The sequence below is a fragment of the Notothenia coriiceps genome, unplaced genomic scaffold, assembly GCF_000735185.1.
Source record: "Notothenia coriiceps isolate Sejong01 unplaced genomic scaffold, NC01 NC01_scaffold00019001, whole genome shotgun sequence".
In the NCBI taxonomy this organism is placed as follows: domain Eukaryota; kingdom Metazoa; phylum Chordata; class Actinopteri; order Perciformes; family Nototheniidae; genus Notothenia; species Notothenia coriiceps.
Genome location: NW_011351702.1, coordinates 1,041,514 through 1,054,467, shown reverse-complemented (window position 1 = coordinate 1,054,467; position 12,954 = coordinate 1,041,514). Strand labels below are relative to the sequence as shown.

Genomic DNA, 12,954 nt, shown 5'->3' with positions numbered 1-12,954 from the left:
GGGCGCTAGTGAGCAGCTTTTTTGAAAAATTACGTTTTTTTTTTACATTCTCGAAAAGGTCGTGGGCTCTGACGTGTGTGTCCCAAGTTTTGCCTCTGAAGCTCATTTTATGCTATCGCAATTTAAAACAAATGTATAAGCCACGCCCACATTCTGAATTTTTTGCGACACTTTAAATCTGAGTTCGTAGTCACCCTGAGAGTATGTCTAAAAAAAAATAAAAATAATTAGTCCATCCGCTCTTGAGTTATAAATTGGTGGTGTTTTTGGCGCCCCCTATAGTCCAAAATGAAAATGCTTTGGTGTGCCTATTCCCCAAGACAGTCTGAACCTATCTACCGAAATCTGTGTTGTTTGGATACATTGTTGATGAGTTATAAGCATTTATTTCTAAGCGCCGTACGTTTTGATTGACGGCGGCAATATTTATCGTCCTAACATGCTCATTTTCTACGGTAATGTGTCTGACCCTCCACCAATGCGGGATATGAAGTTTGGTGTTGAAAAACTGAAAATTGAAATTTAAGTGAATATTTAACTGTTTTGAACATTATGCTAATTTAGAAGAAAAAAAATGGAGGCGGAGCTTAGGGTTCCAAGAGGATTATTTGTAGAGCAGGTCCACCCGGATATGTGTGCAAAATTTCAGGTCATTCGGAGTTACGGTGCGACTTTGTAAATGTATTCCGAAATGGGATTTTGATAGGTGGCGCTATTGAGCACGTTGGAATATTTTAACCCATTGACTCCAGAATGTTGCAATTTTTACCGGTCCTGGCGTCCGTGCAAAATTATACAACTTTGTCAGCATCCTAAAGGCCTCAAAAACAGGAAAGATGGTGACTAAAAATAATAATAATTAAAACTGCGGTCACAGATGTGCGCAGTGATGAGCGGGCCCTCGCGTCCGTGCGCCTGTCGGGGAGGGCGGCCGGTCGTCCCGGCGTCAAGCAGACGCGCGCGAGTCCTCCGAAATGAGCCGTTTGTCATTACTCTAATTTTCGCGTCCCAGGCTCCCAGGTCCTCCGGCAGCGACCCGGAAACGGATGTCGGCGCGCCGTCTGGAGGAAAACAAATTTGTCTAAAGGCTCGTCGAGGATGGATTATCGAGGAGGCTGTCTGGAGGAGCCGTAACCGAGGATACACTGATTTAGAGGAGAGAGGATCGCATTATGTGTTAAAAACGTGCTAAAATGTAACCGCCGGTTTAAACGGAGGTTCTGACGAGCGTAATATCAAAAAAAGGCGCGTATAAGTGCGTTTGCGTCGTCAATAATATATGTAATGATATACTACACGTGGTGTATAAAAAGTTTAACGGAAGGTAATGGGGCCCGGGGGTCTCCAGCCCGGTCCAAATCTTTTTACCACGCAAAAAGACGTAAAATTCGGTGTAAGAACGGGTGATGATGGAGGAATCCCCCTTACTGCCTTTCTAAGGTTGAGGTCGTTGTTCAAAAATCGGGTAATAAGGTTCACTACTATGAATTAACGCCCTCGTGTGAAGAAAAAACATTTTAGAGAGAACACTCTACATATTCGATCCGTCGCTTATGTGTTAAAAACTGTCTAAATGTAACAGCGTTAAACGGACGGTTTGACCAAACGGTATATCAAAAGGCTATAAGTGCCTTTGCGGGGGACCTATGTGTAACGGAAATACTAACGTGTGTTTAAAGTTTAACGGAAAGTAATCGGGGCGGGGGTCTTTCGACTGCCGGCTAAACTTTTTTAACCCCGGCAAAAGTACGGGGTAAATTCGTGTAAAGCACGATTAAGCCAGTACTCCCTTGTACTAGCGCTTTATTAAGGCTTAGATCCCGTTGAATTCGCGCTATGGCGGAGGTTAACACCACTACGTTGAAAGCCGGCCTTCGCCTTATCCAAAACTAGCCGGGAACCTTGTACCTCGAGCGATTGCGATTACCTCTTACAATGTTAAAACTGGTAAATATACAGTTGTATGAATTGGAAGTTTCCCTGAAGTGTTTGATCGCGGACGTTGCCTCAAAGCAACTATGTACACGCTTAAGACTAAACGTGGAGAATACTACAGTGTCTTCCACGTGAAGGTGGACATACCGTGAGAGGTGGGATAGTCCCCTTACTCTCCAACGTCACCGTAACCGTTTGTCGTATCCGTTTGTCGTACCCGTTGGTCGTATCAATTGTAACTGCGAACACGGAGGGGGGAGGAAACGTCCCCCCCACAGTCGAGGTCGAGTACGTTTCTGTCTCGACCTCACTCCGTTTTACTCCGTACCGAATTTTACGTACTACACAAACCATAAAACTTTTTATTTTTGGTATGTCAATATGTCGAACGAATCAACTGTATCCATGACCGGGACGCAGTGCGGATATAATATGTAGTGACACGACTCGCTACTAGAGTCACAGGGGAGAAATATCGATGACTCTTGAGCGGAGAGCAGAGAGGAGAGAGGGAGAAGTAGAGAGGAGTGAGGAGTGAGGAGAGAGGAGATTTGACTAGTAGCTGTGTAGGAGGTCTTGTGTGGGGATATGGTAGGAGCTGCTCGACATTGCTTATGTACATATGGAGGTCTGCCGCGCGGCTATAGGCTAAGGCCATGTGACGGCCTCATGAACTCTCGACTGCACCCATACTGCTTTGCCGAGTATAGCATGCTGATACCCAGACGGCTGCTGCCCTGCTAGGCTATGCTAGGAGGAATATGTAAGCTATGGTGCAGAGTAGTGCGCGTGTAAAGACACTGGCGTCAAAATTATCCGGGCTCGTGCTCACGATCCCTGGGGTTGCAACACGACGTGCAGAACACTCACAGGATAACGAACATCAACCTTAATAAGAAGATGACTTATGACTTTCGTACGTACCGCATATGACATAAACTACCGAGACCTGCGAGTTGTCTCAATCATATGTAGAACGTGCTACGACCTGCTTTTACTAGTTGTCTAGACCACTCTGTTACAAAGTTTAACAGGTTCCACGAGCGACGCATGAATACTTGTTCGGTAAAGCTTTGCATTCAATGTATTTCAGCGTGGCATAAGTGTTAACTGGACCTTCTAAATGTTGTACGTAGGCCCACCGGACAAGACGTGTCTAAGAGAATGGATCGAGGCGAGAAATAAAAAATCGATTATCGTATCAGTCTTATCACTCTATACGTGAATTTAAAGGTTAGAATGATACTTGTTGTATTGAACAATGTCGTAGCCGCTTATGTGTAAGTTCATCTTTTACTCGTACAATTGTTGCATTTATAACCGGTACTTAGTTTTTGCATGATCTGTCTTTACGCCGAATCTTTATTTACGAGTATTGAGTAGATGTAATAGGAGATAGGTCTAAAACCAGTCCTTATCCTAACTAAGCAGAAGTCCCTTCTTACGTGTGATTTGGTAAAAGTAAAACCTGATATCCGGCAGGGTTTTTGGTGGTATATTGAGTGCTTGCATAGTGCTTAAAGAAAAACAGAAGGCAAATGGTGTATGCAGAGCCCAGCACTGAATACTGACTCTAAACTTCACACCGTTGTTGCCGTCTTACACCGCACGGATATGTAAAAGAGATTTATCGCTATCGTACGCAAGCCTGCCACTTTGAACCCTGACAGTCTCAGGCTGGAAAATGCTTTACTTTTGCATAAGAGTTTTTGACGACTGGTCTCAGCGAGACACACACCATCAGGCATATCAACGAGTTCGAGAAGTGCTTCGAAAACTGTATTTCTAAGAGTGACTATTATGACGTACAAGATTAATGAGTATCGCCTATTTCAGCCAGTAAAACTTTTTACCGCAAAATGTAGAAATCGTAGTAAGAAGCTTGAGGAGGATCCCTTTACTAGCCTTTTTAAGGTCAGGTCCGTTCAAGTCGGATGTTACACGACGCTTCCCTTATTAACTAGAGTATGCTCTCGAGCACGTGCCATATTAAAGGTAAAAACTGGCAATGACAGTGTTTACTGATTTTGCTGAGTATTTGTAGTCCGAAATTGTCATTAAGGTCGAAAAAGTGCTTTGCGACATCTACGAGCCGAGAATAACTACGCAGTAATTAAAGTTTAACGAAAGAACCAGGTGTCTCTACAACCGCTATAACTTCTTAACCACGCAAAAGTACGTAAAATGCGTGTAGAAGGTGAGGAGGACCCTATACTAGCTTTAAGGACGGCCTGTCTCAAGTCGGGCAGAGGTTTCGACTACGTAGCGACATACAACTGAGGGAGGTAGACCTGCCTCAGCATTCGGATGCATCTTAAAGCGTAAAACCTGCAATGTACAGCTGCTTCCACATGGAGGCGAGGCCTCATCACCAAACCTAACCCGCTATAGAGTGCTTGCGATCTCTTATGGGAGTAAGTTAACACCAACGTTAAAAAAGAGGTTAAAGGAAAGGACTCGGGGCGGGCGGTCTTTGCAGCGAAAAAAAATTTACACGCAAAGTCTTAAATTCTGTGTTGCAGACAGATAGTAAGGAGATCTTTACTAGACTAGGTCAGATCTGTGGATCGCGCCAGCCGCCGACTGCATTGGCGAGACAGTCCGTTCGCTTGCCCCTCCTACGACCGTCAACTCGTCACGGTCCGCCTATGTGCCGTAAACTTACCCTGTCAATTACATAGCTATTGGGTACTGGACTTTTGTGTAGCTATGTAAAGAGGCCTTGGTACTTCGAGCTCGGATGAAGCGTCACTACAAATTTAATCGTACTACGGTATGTGTCTATGGTGGTGTGTGTGCGGTGGATCGTGTGTCAAGTGTGTGTAACTGGCATTATCTAATATGTATAAGTACTTGAGTTTGCATGTAGTGTTTGTAAGAGTGTTGTGGTGGTGTGTGTGAGTGTTGTTTAATTGTTGTCTGTGGTGATGAGTGACATGTTGTGTGTGTATTGTCGACGGATTTCGTATAGACATATTATAGTGCCGATGTCGGGAACATATAAAATAATAAACACTTGTGATATTACCAAAGTACTTATTATAGATGAGAAATGAACATCTATAGATGATTTCGTATGTTTATTTCACGATACACGATACATACGGACATATAATAAATATGACAGACAAGAGTGACTGAGTCGTAGCGCAAGACTTACATTTTGTAGCGGCAGTGTTACTTTCGTATTGTATTTGTAGGTGTCCGCTCTACACTAATCACTCATTTGTTTGTTTGCCATTTCCCGTCTTTCCAGACTACGTGTAAAACTAGGAGAATTTATTGGATATTAGTGTTGCCCTTGTCAATCGTCTCGAAACGAAACAACTGTATTCAGGTCGGTACGCAGTGCGGGAAAAATTTGTAGTGACAACCGACTTGCGAGCCTCCTATGTAGTCACAATGGGAGCCAATATCGAGGANNTATATATATATATATATAGTGCTACAACATTCTTTAGATGTTCCAGATGTGCTCTTACATGCTCCTGGAGGCTCTGGGCCAGCGCCTGCTGCAGCTCCTGCTCCTCCCTCTCCTGATCCTGATCCAGACTGTACTGCTGAACCCAGTCCAGCTCCCCCTGTTGCTGCCCCCCCTCTGGAGTCTGGTTCTCCTTGTTCTCGTCCATGGTCAGGTCCAGGGAGTCCAGCACATCTAGGCGAGATAAACACACACAGGTCAGTTCACTTAAAGGAAGAATTCACCCACAAAGTGACCATTTGTTTTTCAATGACAAGTTTTGAAATCCTATTGCTGTTATTAAACATGGACCCTGTAGACTTTTTTCAGTTTTTCAGTTCTCTATTTCCCGTGGAGGCATCTAACAAAGTAAATTATACAAATTATTATTTTAAAAAGGTTACATATTTATTTAATACTTCAGCATTACTTAAGTTATGTCAACTCCATCTACCAAAGTTTAATCATTACAATGTTAGTTTGCTTAACCTGTTGAGCCCTGAGCCTGTTTTCCAGGTCTCAGGCTCGAAAATGACGTTCCCAGAACAAATGACTATCTTCACTTCTAAACGGGTTACATCAATAATCTTTTTACTCAAAGCAATGATAAACCTGTGAGTTGGATGTAGAAAAGTCAGAATCAATATAGAATTGTTTTATTTTAAAGTAAATTCAGATTGAACATAGTATAAAAAATGTCAATTATAGTGTCCGTCCAAAAATATTTTTTTACTTATAGTGAAAACCACGCTTGAATGATGGGATAGTAGACTAAAAGCTTTAGGAATCCAAACTATAACATATAATAAGTACCCTGTATCAAGATTGATGCAAAAGAAGTGACATTTGACCTTTTTAGAGAGATTTAGCAAAAAAAAACTTCTGTGGTCATTTGGGTGGATTTGCCATATTGCCGTTTTTGCTCCGTAAAGCTACGTTATGTGTTGTCTGGGTTTGCCTTCGCTGCCCTGAGTTCTGATCGCACAGGGATGATACTTATCCTTCTAGAATCTGTGGAATCTCAGTTCTAATCTGTTTGTGCAGATCCGATAAGTAATAAAGTATTTATACCGTGAGTTCTGTGCTAAGTGCGTTAGCATTTTTTCGCTCAGGGCTAATTCAGAGGCTTGTTATTGCCCCTGTGTTTTGTATAGCTAAAAATGGTTCATATTGTCTGATAGCTGAGTTTCTCACCGTTAAGTGGGTATGACACATTCGTAGTTTGTTAAATGTTAAAAAGCCCTCAGACGCTGTTTCCGGTACCGGGGGCATGGGGCTTAACTGGTTATGACATGAATTTTGGCCAACCCAGTTTCTATGTATATCTAGAGAGCCCCATATATCTTATTTTTAAAATGTATCTTTGTTATTACTGACTGCTTTTATATGGTCACTTACTTTATAATTATAAAAATAAAAAAAATAAAAAATGGTTGCTTACTTATTTGATAAATGTGTGCTTGTCTCTTTATTTAACATGTTAGCCTACCTGCAGGCTGTTTGCTGTCTGTTTCCAGCAGATCTGTGTGATAGGCCAGGTCATGGGCGTCTGTGTCCCCGAAGCCTGTGTCGGGGCTGCTGGTTGGTTCATCCTCCATTGGGGGCGGGGCCGAGAGCCCGGCCTCTTGACGACTCATCTCCAGCACGGCAGCCAGCATTTCTTCATCATTTATGCCACTGAAGTCTGCTGAATCTATGGCTGCTCCTCGCTGAAGACACATCAAAACAGTGTGGTAACACAAGCAGAGGGAAACATGATCGTAATCATAACTGTGACGGTCTATCAGCGGTACCTCTTCCGGTCGCTCATCCTCGTCAGGCAGACAGCTGCTGAGGCGTCGCTTGCGGCTCACTGTTGCTTTACTGTTGGGCTCCTCTTCACTATCAGAGTCCAGGAGGCTAGACGTGCAGCTAGAGTTGGCAGCTTTGCCTCCAATCCTTCTAGACAAACACAATAAGCTCAGACCAAAGCTTATGTGATTGGATGAGTCAAGGGTGGGCTATTTTTTTATAAGCTATCTTACTGCCTTCCCGCTTCATCAAGCTTTGTTTTCTTATACCTTGACAGTATGTTTTAATATTGAATCCGACCGAGCAAAGAACATGTTGCTGCACATTTTGAGTGTAAAGCTTTAATGTTGTTGCCAATGTAACTGTATCTCTTTTTCATGTTTCCTACAGAACTTACCGGAGAGGAGCTGTCGACGAGTTGACACACTGCGACGTTTTGAGTGTTCTGGAACTTGAGAACAACAAAGAAAACGTTTAGAAACCTAAATATTTCACTTAATCTCTCAACCAAATGAGACTAGTGTTATGCATCGTAGTCAAGTCAATAGCTCAAAAAATGACTTACATGGAGGACTGGGAACTCCAGCCAAGGCTAATGGGGGCTCGTGTGGATTCAGTGCAGTGGGACAGCAGGGTCAGGTACCGGGGGATCACCACCTGCTGGCCCAGCTTGCTGTTCAGTGACAGCTGGGCGTTAAAGCTGTAGCGCTTCAGGTGGAGGATGAGCACTCTGTGGGGAAGAAACATCATAAATCAGAAGTGTGTCTACTAGTGAACAACAGATGCTTACAGGAAGTAGCTGTTGTGATTCATGCCTTATGTTTGAAATGCAGTGTTCAGTTAGCAACAAGTGTGACCGCTTCTCATGCATGAGAACTGAAAAATGATGTGTGTACACACCTGGGCAATTTGCTAAATTTATGTGTAACAGTCGCCGATTTCCCATTGCACTTTTCACACGAGTACTCAATTTCCTCCATCTGAAAAAGAAAAAGTAACTTCTATCATTGCACATTCAAAAATGGTATATGTAGTTTAGACTTTTCACTTGAAGGTAACTGCAAAACAAATGGAACAGTTGAAAAGTGGCTGAAGATTAATCAGTACTATAAGCTGTCAATGAGAGACACTCACCCTAAAAAAGAGATCCAGAGAGTCCTGGATAGAGCGGAGTGGAAGCGTTTTCTTCCGCCGTGGGAGGTCGATGGACAAGTCATTAAACTGTTCTCGCTTGTTAACTACCTCGCCACATCTGGAAAGGAACATGAAGGCATAAAACATTCTCCAGATTCACATAGAGTTTTGGCTTTCAGATAAATAAGCAGGAGACAGGCTCACCCTTTGCATGTGATGGTGTGCTGCACCTCAAACTCCATGTTGACCGCAACAGGGCAGGTGTAGATGCGGGACGTGTCTGCCTCTTCACCCGGCTCTGCTTTTGCTGCTGAGGACGTTCCCTCCTGGCCACTCTCACGCGCCACAGAGGACGAGGACCACGCTGCCGCTTCGTTGGACCAGTTCTTGTTCATTTTCTCCACGTCGTCCTTTAACTGGTCCAAACACTGGCTCAGGAACTCATGAGCATCCTGGTGAATAATGTGATACACATGGACTTTAAAAAGCATAAAGAATAAATACAAAAGGTGGGTTATGTTCAGCTTCAGTGTTCACAAACACAGAGTTGAGACAGACCATCAATTACGGGATACAGGTGGAAATAAAAACAAAACTTGTGAAATGCATGTGTCCAAACCCTTAGTTAACCAATACAAAATATATTTTTTTTTAGTATATCATTGTTTTGTTTGACATCTGTTATTACATTTTCTCACTAAAATGTGTATGAGCACTATAAACAAACAATTGCATCTTGTGATAAAGTGTGTGCCATGTCCTCCATCTGCAACAACCACATGACATTTGAAATATTAGGGTACTTGAAGAATTGAAAAATTGGTCACAACAGAGATCTTACGTTCTGCATGTTTCCAGAGAACCGCTCAGCTGTGGAGGAGATGGCGCTCTTCACTTTCCTCAACAGGTCTTTTTTTGTTTCTGGACATCCCACATCCTTCTTGGCCATAAGGTGTGCAAACCGCCTGCAGGCAGTGAAGAGGCACAGAATTAAACACTTTCAGGCAGGTTTTGAAAAAGGAAAGGATAGGTTTGAAAAGCACATCATTACAGGTCTCCCTTTAATCCATCTAGACGGCCTAATGTAGTACCTGAGCAGTGCATTGATGGGGACCTTCTTCCACGGGATGCTCTGCCTCAGCATGTCATTGGAGAAGGAGGGGAGGCTGAAGAGGGACTGCAGTATGGCGTTCATGTAGCAGGTGTTGCCCAGGTTGGAGAATCTGATAGAACATTTTAAACATTAGGATGATAATAAAAAGGGAAAGAAAAAAACTCATCAAGGCCTTCAATTTGGTTGGGATAACATCATTTGTGACACTATCTTTCGCAGGATTTGCAGTTGTATGCGAGGTTACAAATAAAAAAACGTTCAAAACGAGGGCATAAACAGCTCTTTTTTTGTTCACAACGTCGAAATAATTGAACTCCAGTTTCTTTTTACAAAGCAACTGCGTATGCTCATGTTCTGTGCAGCACATCTGGCTTCTCCTTACCCTTGCAGGGGGGGCTGAGGCTGGGCCAGGGTGGACAGCCTTTGCTTGTTCCAACCGCCGTAGTCCAGAGTGGGCCGGACCTTCTTGAAAGGAGTGGAGTGGTTTGGCAGCATGAGGCTCCTCTTGGCTGAAGAGCTCTGTGCTGTACTGCATGGCCTGTGTGGATTTGTAGCACACAGATGTGACCCACTGGCGTCACAATGACTTCATGCTCTAACTAGACAATTATATTGAAGTGCTCTTTACATTTCTCAATTCAATTGTAAGTGCACTTGACCTAAAGTTGTTTTCTTAAAAAAAAGAAAGAGTTCCGTTTAACCGCACAGCTCTAGTGTATTTGCATGGAGAAGTAGATGTGTCGTTTAAAGCAGGTATCTTGTGCCTTACAGCTGAACAGAAACTCACCTGTCCAGGAGAGAATGGCTCTGACTGTAGTCTTTAGTCACAGACCGGCTGCCGTAAAAGGACGTGGGCTGAAGGGGAGTTGAACTCAGTGAAGCTGTCGGTGAGGAATAAAGGAGTGATTGAAAGTAAAGACCAAACATTTGGGTCTGAATGAATAGGTTCAGAAAGGTAAATAGAGTGGTGCAGAAATGAGTCTTAAAACACGGAACACTTAGCATTTGACCACCTCAGGTTCTCACTCAGTTTGTTCATAGCCTTAAGTTAGACATTTACTTTTGGCGATACATTGCATGTGGTGATATTCCTACTGATGAACATGTGGTAGAATCTTAAACGTGTGTTTGTCAAAGATTTTATTTTCTACAAAAATCCAATGGAAGAAATCCCATTGCTTTTTGTGGAGGTAGCCCTTGCAATGCTAACTGTTGGGTGGCCTACACAAAGAGGTCATCACTGCACCACTGGAAGTTAGTGTACAGCAGGGGTGCCCAACCTTTTTTGAACCGAGAGCTACTTTTAAAGATGCCAGTCTGCCGAGATCTACCAGTCCAAATAGAGAGTCGTAGCCATTACTGACAGCCTACTACCGGTTAAATACACACTTCTACTTGTATAAAACTGACCTTTGTACGATGAATACTTCATAAAATACTGCAGATCCTTTATCTTACCTCTTTCTAATTTACACACATACAAGTATTTAACTGAAGTTACACAACAGTGTTGTTGATACAGAGTTGGAGTTTATTCACACGTCACATACTACAGTGGGTAATGTTTTCAAGAAACATTGAACAGTGCTGCCACATATGACACAGGAAAAAAAGGAAAAGACTCTGAACCCTTTCTTTGTCATTATATAAAAATAGTGTTGCTACAAAAGTATAAATTAGGCTTACTAACCAGACAACTCAGATCTGAAGCTACACAGGAGTCTGCTGCCAAAGTGCAATAAAAAAGACAAAATTAATAGAATCAAACCCTTTTTTTGTTGCATTTTAGTAGATTATAAAAATAAATGCCTTAAAATAGGATGCAAGCAACACTAGTTTCTTAACCTGAATTGATAATAAACTATAATCAATTTAAGTTTGTATTCTTATACCATTTTGTACAATAATTATAATGAATAAGTTCAAACAAACTAAAATTCACAGCTGATTAATAACGGTATTTAACTCGTTTTTATTATATCAAAAACCTGTTGAAATGCTACTGTTATTTTTACTGTCCCCCAAAAGCGCGTCGACAGCCTCCAGGAATGCGTCCTCACACTTCGCCGTCTTGAAAAGACTTCATGTGTTTCGCAAGAACGTACTGACAACCGATAAAGATGCTAGGTAGCGCACCTTGCCTTGTTGTTTGGGCCCGGGTGAAATGGACTGCTGTGCAATTTAGCTGTCCCTTCAGGCCATCCCCCTTTGGGAGCGTCGGGCAGAAATAGGAGGGATCCATCTCTCGTAAGCATTTGCCACGTTTGAATGCCGCTCTAAATAACCTTCTTCGATAAAGCCACGCTCGCATTGCAGATTGAGAGCACAGATGCTTGGATTGGATAGATACAAAAATACATCATCCTCCCACTTGGGAGAGGAAATTGTATATTTTGGGGCTTTTCCTTCGCCATAATTGTGGTCTTTGGTTGCGGATGTCACTCCCCTGTACACGGACAAGTAAGCTAACAGTGCCACGCCACCAGCCACGCCCGACCACAGGGGGTCACGCCGGCCATCACAAGCGTGATGCGTTCCAATCATATATGGCACAGGAAATTATGTTATACAGGGTATAATGCCAGGAAGCGAGGTCAAATTTAATACCTTATAAGATCCCTGCCCCATACATTTTAAGACATCATCGCAACTTAGTGCTACCGTTTACATTGGAAACACACTTACCTCACATTTACAATTTATTGTAAGATAGCAAACTAAACAGAGTGCAGACAGACTACTGAAGCCTCCTTCCACATGAAACTCAACTCTCTGCGAAGGTCGGTTTTAATGCAGTATGCTGCTTTATTTGCTCGTAGACTCTGTCTCTTTCATTCCAGTAAAACTCCTCAGAAACGAGTATTTGGACCCATAAACAAAACAATGACAAACTTTGAACTATGAACATATATTAAAACTTTGGTGTAGCTTCAAGCTGGTAATCATATAGGAGCTCCCTCACAAAAACCAGGGTTAATTGGCGGGTGCGTCCCGGGCTAAGCCCTGGGCACTAGGACGATGCCTGAGTCAAATCACCCTCAACACATTTTCGGTATGTTTACAAAAGGATATATATGTTAAGACTTTCTCGTTCTTAAAAGGACTAAGATTTAGGTCTATATGATGTTGGACTTTTACTTAAAAGCAGACTCTGGACCGATATAGTTTGGCTTGGACCTCCGGCCCACGAGGAACGCCTACCAGTAAAAACGCATTACGCAGCGCAAAAAAGTCTTCCGTTCACACGCATTCGATTCCATAACGTGTCCGTTCACACTAGACCGCTGTGAAATGCTGGAAACGATGTAGGTAGTACATTATGTCAGCGCCTGTAAAGTGGCGCTGCTCCGCCACAAATACACCCAAAAGCAGCGAAGAGGGACCCGGAGCATGGTTGCCATTTGCCCTTCTGTTTATTCTCCGCGGTGGACGGCGTTTTCTCCTGCTGTCAACTATTACGGTAGATAACACCAAGAGCTAAGAACACAGCACTCACACCCTCTACACTCTCCGCCGTCCT

General features: G+C 43.0%; 1 protein-coding gene across 1 annotated transcript in view; it reads right to left on the bottom strand.

Moving 5' to 3' along the window:
* Positions 1 to 2,763: 2,763 nt before the first annotated feature.
* usp37 (ubiquitin specific peptidase 37) overlaps positions 2,764 to 12,954 on the bottom strand; it is a 38,977-nt gene continuing 28,786 nt past the window's right edge. The window contains exons 8-20 of the mRNA XM_010778465.1: positions 10,222 to 10,315; positions 9,817 to 9,972; positions 9,412 to 9,543; positions 9,162 to 9,285; positions 8,525 to 8,772; positions 8,321 to 8,438; positions 8,087 to 8,166; positions 7,752 to 7,916; positions 7,584 to 7,637; positions 7,189 to 7,336; positions 6,885 to 7,104; positions 5,385 to 5,590; positions 2,764 to 2,772 (exon numbers count right to left, since the gene is read on the bottom strand). Coding sequence (XP_010776767.1) covers positions 2,764 to 2,772; positions 5,385 to 5,590; positions 6,885 to 7,104; positions 7,189 to 7,336; positions 7,584 to 7,637; positions 7,752 to 7,916; positions 8,087 to 8,166; positions 8,321 to 8,438; positions 8,525 to 8,772; positions 9,162 to 9,285; positions 9,412 to 9,543; positions 9,817 to 9,972; positions 10,222 to 10,315 — 1,754 coding nt within the window. The remainder of the gene's footprint in view (positions 2,773 to 5,384; positions 5,591 to 6,884; positions 7,105 to 7,188; positions 7,337 to 7,583; positions 7,638 to 7,751; positions 7,917 to 8,086; positions 8,167 to 8,320; positions 8,439 to 8,524; positions 8,773 to 9,161; positions 9,286 to 9,411; positions 9,544 to 9,816; positions 9,973 to 10,221; positions 10,316 to 12,954) is intronic.